The sequence below is a fragment of the Anoplopoma fimbria genome, chromosome 19, assembly GCF_027596085.1.
Source record: "Anoplopoma fimbria isolate UVic2021 breed Golden Eagle Sablefish chromosome 19, Afim_UVic_2022, whole genome shotgun sequence".
Classification (NCBI taxonomy): domain Eukaryota; kingdom Metazoa; phylum Chordata; class Actinopteri; order Perciformes; family Anoplopomatidae; genus Anoplopoma; species Anoplopoma fimbria.
In genome coordinates, this window is record NC_072467.1 from 21,430,739 (window position 1) to 21,446,337 (window position 15,599).

The window sequence follows — 15,599 nt, forward strand, 5'->3', positions numbered from 1 at the left end:
CTTGCTCTTCTCTCACACACTCACATTCTCACACACACTCACAAAAATACAGATGGTACTGAGGCCAGTGAAAAAGTAAAAAAAAAAAGAAAAAAGAATTCAAGTTGCAGCATTTCACCTTACAGTGGAGGATCGCATTCTGAGCTCAAAGCACTTACATTTATTTTCCACTAAAGCCATTCCCATGATAAGTTACTGAATGTTACTGGCTGCAACAAGTGGTCTGCTTTCCACACTCCTTTTCATTGGATGACCAAAGTGTCAATCATCAGCCCACTCAAAATTGCTGGTGGATTCATATTGGGAGTGTCACTACATTGTACCAGAATGCCTCGGTACACAGAAATGCAATCACAGCTGCTGCAAAAAGCTCTGCACATCCAAAAGCGTGTTTTGGACTTTAATAGTGTTAGAACATTTCTCTGCTATATTTTTTCTTCCGTTATTTCCACAGGGTTAGTTTAGCAGATGTTAAATGTTGAATGGATTAAACCAAACAGTGTGTGTGCATGTTTTGATGAATTTACACCAAGTGTAAAAAGCCACCACAAGTCAGATAGATTTAATTTTCTCTTTTAATTGATTGCAACACATTTTATAACCACACATTACAAAATGCACATCAAATATTTTTTATCAGGCTCAGTTTGCAACCTTATTGATAAGAAAAGAAAAAAAAAAAAAAAAAAAAAAAAAAAACTACCAAAAATATGCTTTTACAAAATAAGACAATTATAATAAAGTAAATGCCACTTTGGATAACCGTAATCAAAAAACCCATTTTTTTTTTATTCTACATAAAAAAAAAGCTTGACATAAATAAGTTAGTATAATTTCTCAGTGTTTTTACAAAATTATGTACATTGGTACATTGCAAAGTTTTACACAAATACACAGGCATGGTGACTGCATTTCTGAGACAAGCTGCTCTCTCTCTCTCTCTCTTTTTTATCCAGGTGTACACTGGTCTCTCTTTGAATATAACCCACATTTTAGGCAAATAAAGGGAAGCTTTTAGATGCTCACGTTTGCATCCTCAGCAGGCTAACAACATTGGTGAAACAAGCACAAACATAAATGGAAAATTTAAGTCCAGGTTTTCACAAAAAATGTGAAGTCAATTAAGGAGCACAGGCAGTGCTGGCAACCATTCTGAAGCAACCATGTATTTGGTATTGTAGGACATTCAACCCTTTTCAGAAAAACTCTACTCTCTGGAGAGCATTAAGGCTGATGAAACAAAAAAAAAAAGAATATAGTCAAGGAGAGGATGACTTTACAAGACAACCTGTGCAGTTTGTATGGTCTTTGTCCTTCAATATCTGAGTACCTCACAACTCCAAATCAAACACACCACAACACTGTGGCTGAGGTGTGCAGGAGAACTTGAGAAAAAATAAAGTTGACCATATTCCAGGATTCAACTAATGCTAAAAGCACCTATCTCAAAAAATAAATATTGGGGTGATGTAAAGGAAACCCTAGGAGAAATATTACTTTTTTTTTTTTTTTTTTTTCCTGTGGGAAATGGATCTTATAGGAGAACCTGCAATTGGTGACACTGAAGTGACCAGATGAGGAAAAAAATATATAAAAACACAGATGAGCTACATTTGTACCGTTCTTCACTGCTGAGTTAGGAAGATGACGGAGTGAAGATACACTGTTAAGAAACCATGATTTTGTTTTAAATGTAGCAATTAGGGACCATGTCCAAGTCACACTGCTTTTCGGGAAAATAAAATTACAAAAAAAAAACCAAAAAACAGAACAGCATTTTGGAAACATATCAAACTACACTGCAATTCTTCAAGTCAAATCAAAATTCACACCTTTTTACATAAAGGATCCGTGTTCAAATCATAATGTTTTCTTATGTGCTACATATGGAGAGAAATATAATATAATATGTATATTTATTTACACACAGGTAGTAAAAAAAAAAATAAAAAAAAAAAAAGGAGCAAAAAAGGAAATCAAACCTAATTGCACACTGCTACATTGACTGCTTTTAGAGGCAGTAACTTTTTAATTGAGTGCCACAACTTTAGTGTTTCTATTCAGTGCTTCAACAGCGTCCTCCCCCGTCTTCAGGAGAGCTGATATGTTTCTGATGCTGTGTAGTTCCTCTTCCAAAAATCGACCAACACTGAGGTTTCCCACTTGAAAAGGGGAAACACATCTCGGGGCTCTGTGGGAAATTAGATGAAAGAAGAAAAACAAAATAAGAGTCTGCATGGTTGAGACACTGACTGTCGTGCATCACTTGCAGAAGACGTTAGTGAGAACAGACTTCACACTTTGTGCTCAGTTAAAAAACATGAAAGCTATGTCCTCTTGCACTTTGAGAAAGAGGCGCAGGATCATCTTGAAAACAACAAGACCATATAAAAAAAAATAGTGTGAAAAAAATACATACTGAACTGATGCAAGAATTGTTTGTACGCTCATTCACATGACACTGCAAAAATAATTATAGGTGTAAAAATAGCAAATAAGTGTGCTTCAGCATTTGCACCAACTTGAATTTTACACCTACGCAGTTTATAATAATAATAAATAATAATTTTCTAGAAGGTGGCTACCATAAGGCAAAAACTAACAGCTAAACAAAAATCTCTATAAATGACTATTAAAAAAAAGAAAAAATGCTAAAAAGGCAAGTTTAGTGGGTTTTATCGTGCACTGCAGCCCTGACAGTTCACATCCTGCCACGACAAAGCAGATTTCATGCCTATTCTCCCTCCACTTTGACCAACGAGAGCACTTGGTTTCTGCACACACTCTCCGCCGGCAGCAGCAGAGACAGATGTGTGTGTTGTAACATTAGTGTGCAAAGTGTGTGCTGCACTCTCACACGCACACACACACACACACACACACACACACACACACACACACACACACACACACACACACACACACACACACACACACACACACACACACACACACACACACACACACACACACAGAGACCTGCCCCTTCCCGTCCCTGCTCTGAGGGCAGTGGCTGCTGACGTGTTACTACTACGCTGTTGTTCAGCACACTTGTTGTTTACAGTTTTAGTCTGAAACTCAGACAGACAGCGGTTGTAGTAAAAAAAAAAAAAAAAAAAAAAAAAAAAAAAAAAAAAAGGTGCAAAAATGTAGCCACGTTTTTTTTTGTTTTGTTGTTGTTATTCTGGTTTTACTCATAACTCTTTCATATGGAATAGAGACAAGTCTGAGTGCAAAAAAATACAACTGAAAGCTTTGGTGAAGTGGAGCAGTTTTACTCACACTACCACCATTACTACATCACTCAATGAATTAAACACTGCTCACAAGAACAACACTTTTGTAAAAAATCGACACAGAAAAACATTTAAAATAATTATGTTAACATTTGCATTAAGGAAACCACCTCATAGAGTTAAAAAATATTAAAATAAATATGATTTTAAGTCTGTTTTGTTTCAATTGCATGTGTTTTTTAGAGGAAAACAACAGCTGGAAGAGGATGCCTCAGACAGCCTGATCTACACTGACATATAAATAACTGTAGTAACACCATGTAGAGGATTAGTAAAAAAATAAATAAAGTTGCATTAAAGCAAAACCAGTTCCTTACCGGGTTTCGTGCTCACGTCTGCCTCTTGGGACTGGTCTTTCTGGGCGTGTGTTCTGTAGAGTGGCTCAGGCTCGGACAAGTCACCTCATCCGAGCTGGTGTGTGATCTCTTATTTTGGGCCGAGGGGTCTGCAAAGGGAGTCAGTAAATCAGTACACATAAAAAAAAAAAAGATACAATTATGTCAAATGTAACTCTTTGTGTTGCAAAAAAATGTCACAATGTTTCCAGTGCATTGATTGAAATGTTGCATTACGCACCAGCCTGGCATCCCTGCAAAGCTTACACAGAAATGCAAAAAAAAAACAATAAAAATAAAAACATGCATAATTCACATGCATTGCCTGTAACCTCACCGTGACACGCTGCTCTCTTCCTCAGCCCGGTGCACTGCTCCGTGCACTCCATCTGTGCGTCCGCCCGGTCGGTGTCTGCGCTCGACGGCACCACCACCACACAGCTATGATTCCCGTTTAGATCCACATTGTTATTCCCGGCGGAGCAGACGCCCTTCTCCCTCCGCGGCTGCTTGTTGTAGAAATCCGGGACGTGCCTGCAATCCACTAATTCCCACTCCAGCCGGCTGTTGGCCAGCGGCGTGTGATTGGCGAAGTCGAAGCCCCACTTGGCCGAGGCTGCCTCTTCCATCTCCCGCAAATGTCCCTTTAAATCCCTCTTTAACTCTTCGTGGTCCACCGAGCCGAAGAGGCTCCTGCACGCAGACGGCTTCGGGTGATCCGACACCCGGGAGTCGGTGCGCTCCAGCGTCGGGCTCCCGTTTGATAGCCGAACATCTGACATTTTTTTTTCCACCCTCCCTCCCTAAAAAAGAAAAAAAGGCAGATTTTTTTTTTTTTTTTTTTTTTGCAAAACAGCCGATAGAGTCCAGTTTATGCAGGAGAAAAAAAAAAAAAAAAAAAAAAAAAAAAAAAACACACACACACACACACACACCACGGGTATCTCCTGGGTTGCAGAGGGGTAGATCCAAAACACGCGTAAAAAGGCCACTTTATGCCATGCGTAAAGCTGGCTGGAGACGGTGAGGGCCGCGGTGCGTCTGGAGCCGAAAGTAGTCTCCGCGGATCATCAAAACAAAGTGCCCAGGACCTGAAGCTGCTCTGTCAAATTCGTCCCGTAGAGAGAGCAACTGCGGACAAACCTCAGGACCCAATATGGCGATTGAGAGATGTAGCGTTACTGGGATTGAGAGTGGAGCCTGACTAAAGGAGAGGGGGGAGGAAAAAAAAAATGATTGACACACAGAGCTATTTAAACGCAAAGAAGGACGCTTATTGGTTAAGGTGCTTAAAACCCGCCCACTCCTCTTAAGGTGGTACAACCAGCTAGATGCAGAAGGGTTGTAACATCCAGCACGTCTGCATATTACAGTAAATACTAAGGTTTTGGTTTTTGTTCAGAATTAACACGATTTAAGATGCTTTGGCAAAGATTATATTTCAAAGTTCAAATTGAAACAATTAGTTTGTCCTCAAAACTGTTTAAGCACATCACTACTTTGATTATTGTTTGACCTCATCTTTTTGAAAATAAACATGTTGCATTTTAAAAATTTGTCCAACAAGAAATTATGTTCTCATTAGTTTACTTTTTTTGTGTATTTCAACAGTTAAGTTAAAGAAACATAGTAGCTTTACTAATATTTGAACATTAACTGGTAGGCATGTATAGTGCAATTTAAAAAAAACTTGCATCCTTATGAAAACTAGGCTCAACTCCAGGGTAGAATTTGAGACATTACATGTCTTTGTTTTAATTCTAAAAAGACCAAACTATCTTTCAAATATCTACTTTAAACCTCAACCAGGTATATCTTAAGTACACATACTAATCATAATATACATATTTGTATAGAGATAAAAGAAGTAAAACAGCTGCCAAAACAATATGCAGTAAGATTTAGACAAAAAGGTTTTGGAGGGAATTTACTAGAAAATTCTGTTAAAATGGGAAGGCTTATAAATAATCCACCTTAAAAGTAAAAACATTTCTGTATAGACATGGGCTAAAGCTTCAAGGTGTTGGCCCTCTGTTGCAGTAGGTATACCCTCTCAATGAAAAAAACTATCAAGCAATGGCTGAAAACTTAATCTGTAAATTGGGTAAAAAATGTATCTTTATGGCATGCTATTTACACCAATTGTTTGGAGCTGAGTATTGTCCAGGTCCAGGTCAGCACACAGCAGACCCTGTCCTCATCTCCACCAACCCCCCAGGAGAAAAAGAGATCAGCAGATGTACAAGAAATAGAGAGCTACGCACATCTTTACTTTAAGAAGTCTGATAATGCAAAAAAAATCCTAAAAGAAAAAACAAAGAAAGACAGGCTAAGGCCCTACATGCTGAGAGTTATTATGTTATTTACACCACAGTGAGAACTTTGTCCTGTGGTGGGAAAACCATTGCCAATACTGAAGAAAATACTCTACTAATGGAAATATTAAATTTATGGAATCTGAAATGAATCTACAAACGAGATTAGATAATTTTAGAATTCATCCGAAACCTTGTTTGTTTCTTTCGGGTAGAATTTACACCTTTCACCACTAAGGCAGAACAAACAGCCACATTAAGACAGATGTTTGGCCTCATGTTCACATCAAATATAAAACACAAAAATAGAAGACTAAAATAGAACTATTAGCCTGTTTGCGAGAAATGATGCGATTAAATTTTACTGTGAGCAATTATTTACGAAGGGTGGTCACAGCAGGATATGTGGTGCAGCTGTGGGGGCCTGTAGCATCACCATTATGACTGGAACAATGCTGCCCTCTAGTGTTCGCTTTACAGGATCGCCGTAGCGGTACAAAGTCAGCAGGCGACAATCTGTATATCAAACGCCTTTTTAATACCATAGCTTTAGATATACATCACATCTCTACATATACATATTTATATGACAACAACAGGCATATCGCTACGCCAAAAAAACAAGTATGTTCCAAAACATCAGTCCATCCACGTCTCCTCACTGACCCTGCTAGTGGCCTACCTTCCCAGCCAGTCCATCATATTTCAAAGTGGTCCCTTGCGATAGCAGACCGCCTCAGAGAGAGAGCCACTTGATGATATAGAAGTTCTTCTTGCCCACTCTGAGCAGGGTGAGTCCATTCGATAGGATATGGAGTTTGGGGATCAGTATCTGCTCCGGTTGGTCCGTCCGCCTGTGGTTGATCCACACGGCTCCGTCTGAAACCATTTGATACCTGCACAGAAACATGTCAACGGTCAGTTAGTACAGGGTTTCATCTATTTAAAACCTGTCTGAAATAGTCAGGACTTTACCTTGCTTTGCTGCAGGACACATTTTTAACATGCAAATGTATCAGATTTGTATTCTAATGCCTATAATCTAACAAAAGTATGGATATAAATGATGAAAATCCCAACCAACATCAAAACTGCAGTTTATCAATCAACCGACAGACTGATCGCAATAGACACAGGGCTCCTACACATTTTCAAAGTCATAATTCCATACTTTTAAAATCTCAAATGTCTAGACTTCTTTTTTTGACACTGTACTTGACTTTGTGACACAAGGTGCAGAGGATGCTGTGAATAGTTTACGGTGCTTTTAATCTGTCTCCCTCTTTGTTGGATATGTCGAACACATTTTTTTTTTTTTTTTTTTTTTACACAGAGCTGCATTTAGCTTTAGTATTCTCATTTGGGATCCTTAGCCAAACGGGCTTTATATTTGGGATTTTCAAGCCAGCCCTCAGACATCCATTGTGGCGATTCAGTCCACACTGCTATGCAGAAAGTTGGGACGACATTTCCCTGTCAAACATCTTACCCTTGGGGCAGAGCTGTTTTGCAGGCTGTGACATTACTGAAGGACCTGTTTCTAAATCTTGAGTTTACCAGAGAAGTGCTCATTAGTTTCTTGGAAATAAGCCATCATCATGGAAAAGCTTAATCAACTAAAGAGATCTTAGTCGTCCAAGACATAAAAGACATAAAGCTCGCTCTGGCTCACGTTCTCTCACACAGTAATAAGCACTTTGGCTGCACTGGCTGCCTGCTCCAAAGGTCATGAGATACACTGCCTGTATGATTCATTTAGAATTTTGAAGAAAATTAATTTAGAAATTCGGAATTTTATATTTTATAAAACAGTAGTAGAAACCCTATAGACAATAAAGACTACCTGCTGGAACCTAAACTGTCACTTAATACATAAAAATCAACAAATGATTTGTCAATAGACAGAAGTTAGTGCTCTTCTCGGTTTTATATAATTGGAAATTGAATAAAGTATGGAAGGTTGGTCAGAAAAAAGCAAGCAATTAGAAAACATCATTATTCGCTTTCGGAACTTTCTGAGGGACATTTTTCGATCCTTTTCTGACATTTTAGATACAAAATGGTTAATATAAAAATAAGTGACTTTGAATAAATAATGAGAATAATCTTTAGTTGCAGCTTTACATGAATAAACACTTAAAACTTTAAAACAGACAGGGATTGGTTCATAAGAGTCTGTTCACTTGAACATTTAAAGTTAATTTAAGCACACTGTGGTGATGTAGTTTAATTTCTTATCAACTACTGCTAATGTCTACCACAGAAGAAGAATCAGCAACTATAGCACACACATTTAACAGCTGCAGCAACAGAGTTGACTGAACCCAAAATGAAAGTGAATTGATTTCAGCTGCAGATCATAATTATCTTATTAACTCTAGCAGCGCATTTTTCCAACGCAGATGTTAGTCTTTCGTACGGAACATTTAACCTCGAGCACCTACCCTCTGGGTCCCGCTGGGATGGCGTTGACCCTGCGACAGGCGTCTATCACCGTGGTACCCGGCTCCAGCAGCAGCTCATGGAAGGGAGCCTCCCTGAAGAGCTCCTGAAGCTCATCGTCACTCATTTCCTCCAAGGCCTGCACGCTGCTGTGGTACAGCGCGTTGGTACATCTGCAGCAAAAATACATGATATTCATTTTTCTTGTCCGAATAGGTTGATTATTTGCTCTGCACGGAGGTCAAAGGTCATGGGCGGCTACAGAACAAGGACATCAGTGGAGTTCCTTTCTCAGTTACACTCATTTACTCTCCAACGAAACAAATTCCTGCATCCGTTAACCCAAATAAAACACAGCATTTAGAAAACTGTCATTATATTGAATAAAATATCATTAAATGCCTCATATAGTGCAAACACATGCAGCATGTTCTGACCTCTTAGCGCTCTCGAGGCCCTCCTTTCCATGCACCAGCTTCGTCACCTCTGCTGCAAGCCGTTTGTGTGCGAGGCGTTTCCCTGGGTCCTCCCTCTGCTGCTCCATCAGCCTCTCCACCTCCGCCAGAGGCAGGAAGGTGAACAGCTTCAGGTACCTAAGAAAAAAAAAACACACAATACACATCAGCCTCCTGTTACAGTGCACACCTAAAAAAAAAGAAAAAAGCCAGATAAGGTGATGGGTGAACAAGCAACCATTTAGGAGATGCTTTCAGGTCTTGCACTGGTCATCATATCTTTATATTTAAAACCTCGGGCTTCATCTTCACCTACCCTTCCACACTGGCGTCAGGCTGCCTGAGAAAGTACTGGTAGAGTTCAAAGGGAGACGTCTTGTCTCTGTTGAGCCACACCGCGTTGCCTGCCGTCTTCCCCAGCTTGTCCCCGGCAGAGCTGGTCACCAACGGGATGGTCAGGCCGTACACGTCCTCACCGCTCACTCTGCAGAGGAACTAGGGTTAATTAACAAAGTGTTGCGTGCCTGGTGTAGGTACTTAAAAAAAAATTGTAGAATTAGAGAATAATTCAACATTCAGTGTAATCAAATAGGACTGATATGATTGAATGATGTTATTGTTTTACAAACTGATGTTTGATTTCAAGCAAATTCTAATTAAAAACCTAACAAAAAGAGATATTACAGTTTTTTGTTTTACACGTATAAAGAGTTTGTTTGATTGGCTTAATAGTGAAACACAGTCCTAAACATCATTATGATTATTAATAGAGGGTTTGTATACTTTTTTCCATTTGTGATAAACTTATATACGCACATTCGCATTAATATAGTGATAGATACATAGATAATATAGTCATAGAGGACGTTTTCACTTTTGGTTAAGGTGGTTTAATGCTGATTAAAAGAAGATTGCCTTCAGTTTGAACACTACACTATATATATATATATATATATATATATATATATATATATATATATATATATATATATATATATATATATATATATATATATATATATATATATATATATATATATATATATATATATATATATATATATATATATGAGTCAGGGCTTTTCTGAAGACTAAGGTGGTTTAATGCTGATTAAAAGAAGATTGCCTTCAGTTTGAACACTACATATGAGTTAGGGCTTTTCTGAAGACAATCATTTATGTCATATACATCTGTCTGTTAGTCACTGAGGCCTGTCCATCCTGGGAGACATCCCTCCTCTGTGGTTTCTTCCCCCCTGGAGGCTAGACTTTGTCAAGTGTCCACAAAAGCAGGAATCAATCTAAAGTCTGAACTTGTTCAAAGAACAGCTGCTTTGTAGGTTGCAAGAATTCAGAATTGAAGAGAGTGACTCCTTGCAATTCACACAAGACGTTGAGACATGTTAGTTACATCTTTCATTATGATTATTAATAGTCGCAGGCTGAAAATCTCACCTCTTCAAGAAGTACTACTGATGAGCCTTCCTCTTAGCACTTATTGTATTATTATTGTAGTCTTAATTGTATTGGTATTAGTTTGTTCACACTTATTGTATTGCTTTGTATTAGTTTGAATGACACTTATTGTATTCGTATTAGTTTGTTTCTGCACTTATTGTATTCGTATTAGTTTGTTACACTTATTGCATTTGTATTAGTTTGTTGCACTTATTGTATTCGTATTAGTTTGTTGCACTTATTGTATTCGTATTAGTTTGTTGCACTTATTGTATTCGTATTAGTTTGTGTCCATCCTGGGAGAAGGATCCCTCCTCTGTATTCTGCACTATACTTTTGCTCTGGTTTATGCTCTTAGATGCTTGTTTAAGAAAGGAGATGCACTTATGACTTCTGGTGACTAGCAGTTCTCTTGAATACCTATGTTGAATACACTTATTGTAAGTCACTTTGGATAAAAGCATCTGCTAAATGACTGTAATGTAATAATGTAATGTAATGCAAAGTGTTGGTGTGTAAACAAGCACCAAGGATCAATGACACATTAAATCCAAGGAGGTTTGGAACGGTGCCATCTTGACTATACAAAAGTAGGATTGGACATTTACTTGTGAATGTACTCATGGCCAGACATCAAGTTGCCCAGCTGGTCGGTGCCCCCGAGCTGGATCTTGCAGCCGTATATCTGGTTCAGGTGGTGGAAGTCATAAGCCTGGAACACCTGGTAGGTGAACTCAGTCAGGCTCATCCCGTCTGCGCTCTTCAGCCGGGCCTGCACGCTGTGGCGGCTGAGCATGGTGCCCATCCTGAAGTGTCTCCCGGCCTCCGACAGAAAGTCCACCACCCCCCGGCTCTTGTACCAGCTCAGGTTGTCCAGCACAGTCACCGTGCCCAGTCTCCTGGAGCTGTCCTGGAAGAGCAGCTCATGGTTGGTGAAAATCCTCTGGATGCTCTCTCGGATGCCGCGCGTATTCGCCGCCACCGCGTCCTCGGACACCCGCTCCCTCTCGCTCGTTTTCCCGCTGGGGTCTCCAATTTGCGCCGTGGCCCCTCCGAGAACAGCAAGGACATGGTGGCCGGCGCTGCGGAAGTGCAACAGGCCGATGATAGCCAGCAGGTTGCCCACGTGGAGGCTGTCGGCCGTGGGGTCAAAGCCGCAGTACAAGGTCTGCGCGCCGGACTGGAGCAGCCGAGGGAGCCGGTCCTGCGCTGCGTCTTCGGGGAAAGAGTCCTTCACAATACCGCGTTTGTTGAGAGAAAAGAGCAGTCCGTTGTGTGCAGGGGGAGAGCAGTGAAGTTTAGACCTGAGAGAGAGGTAAAGAGTCGTTCTTCTGGGTAATATACAGGGTCCATGCCGCGATACATGACAGCAGGTCCTCGCCATGGACGCCGCCATGTTGGCCAAATGCGACCGGAACACGGAGGCGGAGCTAAGGATCACTGAGGAGTGTGTGAGGAGTGTAGCGCCTCTAGTGGACTGGTTCCGAAGCGCAGTTCAAACTCAATGATTAATTGTGTTGTCACCTATTTGTCAATAGACAGAAGTTGATTGATTCATTTAGAATTTTGAAGAAAATTCATTTAGAAATTCGGAATTTTATATTTTATAAAACAGTAGTAGACACCCTATAGACAATAAAGACTACCTGCTGGAACCTAAACTGTCACTTAATACATAAAAATCAACAAATGATTTGTCAATAGACAGAAGTTAGTGCTCTTCTCAGTTTTATATAATTGGAAATTGAATAAAGTATGGAAGGTTGGTCAGAAAAAAGCAAGCAATTTGAAAACATCATTATTCGCTTTCGAGAACTTTCTGAGGGACATTTTTCGACTCTTTTTCTGACATGACAAGTTAAGATAAGATAAGATAAGATAAGATAAGATAAGATAAGATAATCCTTTATTAGTCCCGCAGCTGTCCCGGAAATTTGCAGGCTTACAGCAGCATAGAGTAAAGTGCACACAAGAGACATAGTAAAGAAAGACAAGATAAAAATAAAAAAATGAAAAAAAAAACAAAAAGCAAGTATTATAAATAAGCAATAAAATCAGTAGAAAAACACAATAACTGAAATATAATATTTACAGACAGAAAAACAGTTACATGTGTTGGTGTGTAAACACAGTCCTAAACATCATTATGATTATTAATAGAGGGCTTTGTATACATTTTCCATTTGTGATAAACTTATATATACGCACATTCACATTAATATAGTGATAGATAGATAGATACATAGATAATACAGTCACAGAGGACGTTTTCACTTCTGGTTAAGGGGGTTTAATGCTGATTAAAAGAAGATTGCCTTCAGTTTTGAACACTACATATGAGTTAGAGTAAAGTGCACACAAGAGACATAGTAAAGAAAGACAAGATAAAAAAAAAAGAAATGAAAAAAACAAACAAAAAAAAAAGTACAACAAGTATTATAAATAAGCAATAAAAACAGTAGAAAAACACAATAACTGAAATATAATATTTACAGACAGAAAAAAACTATTTTAACTATTATTGCACAGTGTTTTTATTGTCATGTGGTCTGCTGGGAGCAGAGCTGGTTGTGCAGCCTGACAGCAGCTGGAAGGAAGGACCTGCGGTACCTCTCCTTCACACACCGGGGGTGAAGCAGCCGGTGGCTGAAGGAGCTGCACAGAGCTGCCAGGGTGTCCTGCATGGGGTGGGAGGTGTTGTTCATCAGGGATGACAGCTTGGCCATCATCCTCCTGTCTCCCACCACCTCCACCGTATCCAGTGGACACCCCAGCACACTGCTGGCCTTCCTGACAAGCTTGTTCATTAATTGTGTTGTCACCTATTTGTCATTAGACAGAAGTTAGTGCTCTTCTCAGTTTTATATAATTGGAAATTGAATAAAGTATGGAAGGTTGGTCAGAAAAAAGCAAGCAATTTGAAAACATCATTATTCGCTTTCGAGAACTTTCTGAGGGACATTTTTCGACTCTTTTTCTGACATGACAAGTTAAGAAATGGTTAATATAAAAATAAGTGACTTTGAATAAATAATGAGAATAATCTTGAGTTGCAGCTCTACATGAATAAACAGGTAAAACTTTAAAACAGACAGGGATTTGTTTGTAAGAGTCTGTTCCTCTGCAGAGTGAGCGGTGAGGACGTGTACGGCCTACCTGGGACCACAATCTTTAGGTTTACTGGATGTCATTTAGCCACCTGGGGGCCCTAAATTAGACACTGGCCCCTATTTGACATCCTGCACCCCCATTATTTCTCAATGCATTATGTAGGTAAACAGTAAATACATTATTTAAAGAGATTTGAATAGGAATTGGCCGTTGTAGGATAAGATAAGATAAGATAAAATAATCCTTTATTAGTCCCGCAGCGGGGACATTTACAGGATTACAGCAGCATAGGTTATAGTGCAAACAAGAGACATGGTAAAACAAAAAAACAAGATCAGAATAAGTATTATAAATAAGCAAATGAGCAATAAACTACCCCAGTAAAAAACAGTAAAGAATTCACAGGAACTGAAATATTATATATACAGACAGAAACTATTATAACTATTGTATTACACAGTGTATTAGTGACATTGTATTAGTGTCATGTGGTCTACTGGGAGCAGAGCTGGTTGTGATCACCTGTCTGGGACCACAATCTTTAGGTTTACTGGATGTCATTTAGCCACCTGGGGGCCCTAAATTAGACACTGGCCCCTATTTGACATCCTGCACAACCACCATTTATTTGTGCATTATGTAGGTAAACTGTAAATAAATTATTTACAGAGATTTGCATAGGAATTGGCCGTTGTAAGATAGGATAAGATAAGATAAGATAATCCTTTATTAGTCCCGCAGCGGGGACATTTACAGGAATACAGCAGCATAGGTTATAGTGCAAACAAGAGACATAGTAAAAGAGTATTATAAATAAGCAATAAAAAACAGTAAAGAATCCACAATAACTGAAATATTATTTGTACAGACAGAAAAACTATTATAACTATAATTGCACAGTATTGTATTGCACAGGTTTTTAGTGTCATGTGGTCTACTGGGAGCAGAGTTGGTTGTGCAACCTGACAGCAGCCGGAAGAAAGGACCTGCGGTAGGTATCACAACTAGTGTTAAGGACCTTTCTCCAGGATATAAGGTACTGGTCCTTTTTGTGTAATTTGATATTTAAATTTAGTGATCCATATTCATAATAAACTTTAATTTGCCCAGACCTTGGGAGCAAGCATTAGTGCATTACCTTTTTGCACACATGAAAATATGGTTTTTTATGCTATTCATCAATTTCTACCCTCTATAGTCATTGAAGTAAAAATGCAGTATGTGCACTTATAAGTTCACTCAATTGTACAAAGGGGAATATACTGTAGTTGCAGGTTTTACTGTTCACCAATAGATGGCAAACTTGCATTAGGTCCAGCTGACCAGCCCAGAGTTACAGCCTAACGATGACTAAGCATTTTTAATATTTGTTTGTGTGTCTGGACATTTTTTAGGAAGCAAAGATCATCTTTACTAGAAACCTAGTTAAGGTGTGGGAGGAAAAGAAGCCAAAGGAATTAATAAAAATTCAAACAAACAAAAAATGCAAAATGTGCTGGATTTAAAAATAATTTTATTTTCAAAATCCATTCAATGTCAACTTATTCCATTGTTTAAATGACTAGATATACATTCATCAAACATTTACAGCATTGTTACCAAGCCACATTACACATTAACAACACACCCAAAGACAGTCTCCCTTGTCTCTTTGCATGACACTATAGCCACAAAAACAAACTCCATGAAATCCAGGAGAAAAAAAAAAATCAAAATCAAATACCTAGTTCCTATGACTGCTGCCCCCTGGTAACATTTTTCTGTCAGTTTTTGTAAAATACAAATTAAGGGCATATCAATATTCCTGTAATCAATCTTGTTGTTGGTGTTTGTGTGCTGTAAGGCAGAGCACTATAAACTCCCCCCAGAGAGAAAAAGAGAGACAGAGATAGAAGAGAAGGAACAGTTTCTTTCTATGTCCTGAGCTAGTTCAACAAAGAAAGACTAGGTTTCCCTGATTCAAGTTAAAAAGTCCCTTGTCAATTCAACACAAAACAGACTTTCCTAAGGGTAAGCAGACATCACAAATGTACATGCCTTTTCCTCTAGGGCTCTAGTGTTTCAACCGTTTTGTGTTTAGTTTTTAAAAGTCTGTCCTTTTTAGCCTCTCTCTTGCTGTACATTGTATAGTTTCTTAAATCTCCTGTGACATAATATCCTGTCTGCGCAGCCCTATTGTGTCTTAAA

At 38.9% G+C, this 15,599-nt stretch overlaps 2 protein-coding genes across 2 annotated transcripts; both read right to left on the reverse strand.

Annotated features, from left to right (window-relative positions):
* Nucleotides 1-711: 711 nt before the first annotated feature.
* Nucleotides 712-4,841, reverse strand: cdkn1bb (cyclin-dependent kinase inhibitor 1Bb). The gene is made up of 4 exons (XM_054619762.1): nt 4,567-4,841; nt 3,969-4,434; nt 3,614-3,741; nt 712-2,191 (listed from the first exon to the last, which is right to left on the reverse strand). Exons 2-3 carry the CDS (start codon nt 4,411-4,413, stop codon nt 3,626-3,628), a joined length of 561 nt encoding a protein of 186 aa, XP_054475737.1. The 5' UTR covers nt 4,414-4,434; nt 4,567-4,841; the 3' UTR covers nt 712-2,191; nt 3,614-3,625.
* Nucleotides 4,842-6,476: 1,635 nt separating this feature from the next.
* On the reverse strand, nt 6,477-11,803 carry yars2 (tyrosyl-tRNA synthetase 2, mitochondrial). Its single transcript, XM_054619761.1, has 5 exons — nt 10,910-11,803; nt 9,160-9,327; nt 8,826-8,981; nt 8,391-8,561; nt 6,477-6,842 (listed from the first exon to the last, which is right to left on the reverse strand). The coding sequence occupies exons 1-5, from the start codon at nt 11,695-11,697 to the stop codon at nt 6,683-6,685; spliced, it is 1,443 nt and encodes a 480-aa protein (XP_054475736.1). The 5' UTR covers nt 11,698-11,803; the 3' UTR covers nt 6,477-6,682.
* Between the last annotated feature and the right edge of the window lie 3,796 nt (nt 11,804-15,599).

Bases quoted from the DNA above. Each gene is read 5' to 3' on its own strand.
- yars2 (XM_054619761.1), bottom strand. From the start codon at position 11,697: ATGGCGGCGTCCATGGCGAGGACCTGCTGTCATGTATCGCGGCATGGA. The intron at 9,328-10,909 runs GTAAATGTCCAA...GTTCCTCTGCAG, and splicing joins GGCCATGAGTACATTCACAA to AGTGAGCGGTGAGGACGTGT. The intron at 8,982-9,159 runs GTAGGTGAAGAT...TTTTTTTCTTAG, and splicing joins CCTGACGCCAGTGTGGAAGG to GTACCTGAAGCTGTTCACCT.
- cdkn1bb (XM_054619762.1), bottom strand. From the start codon at position 4,413: ATGTCAGATGTTCGGCTATCAAACGGGAGCCCGACGCTGGAGCGCACC. The intron at 3,742-3,968 runs GTGAGGTTACAG...CTCCCTTTGCAG, and splicing joins GAAGAGAGCAGCGTGTCACG to ACCCCTCGGCCCAAAATAAG.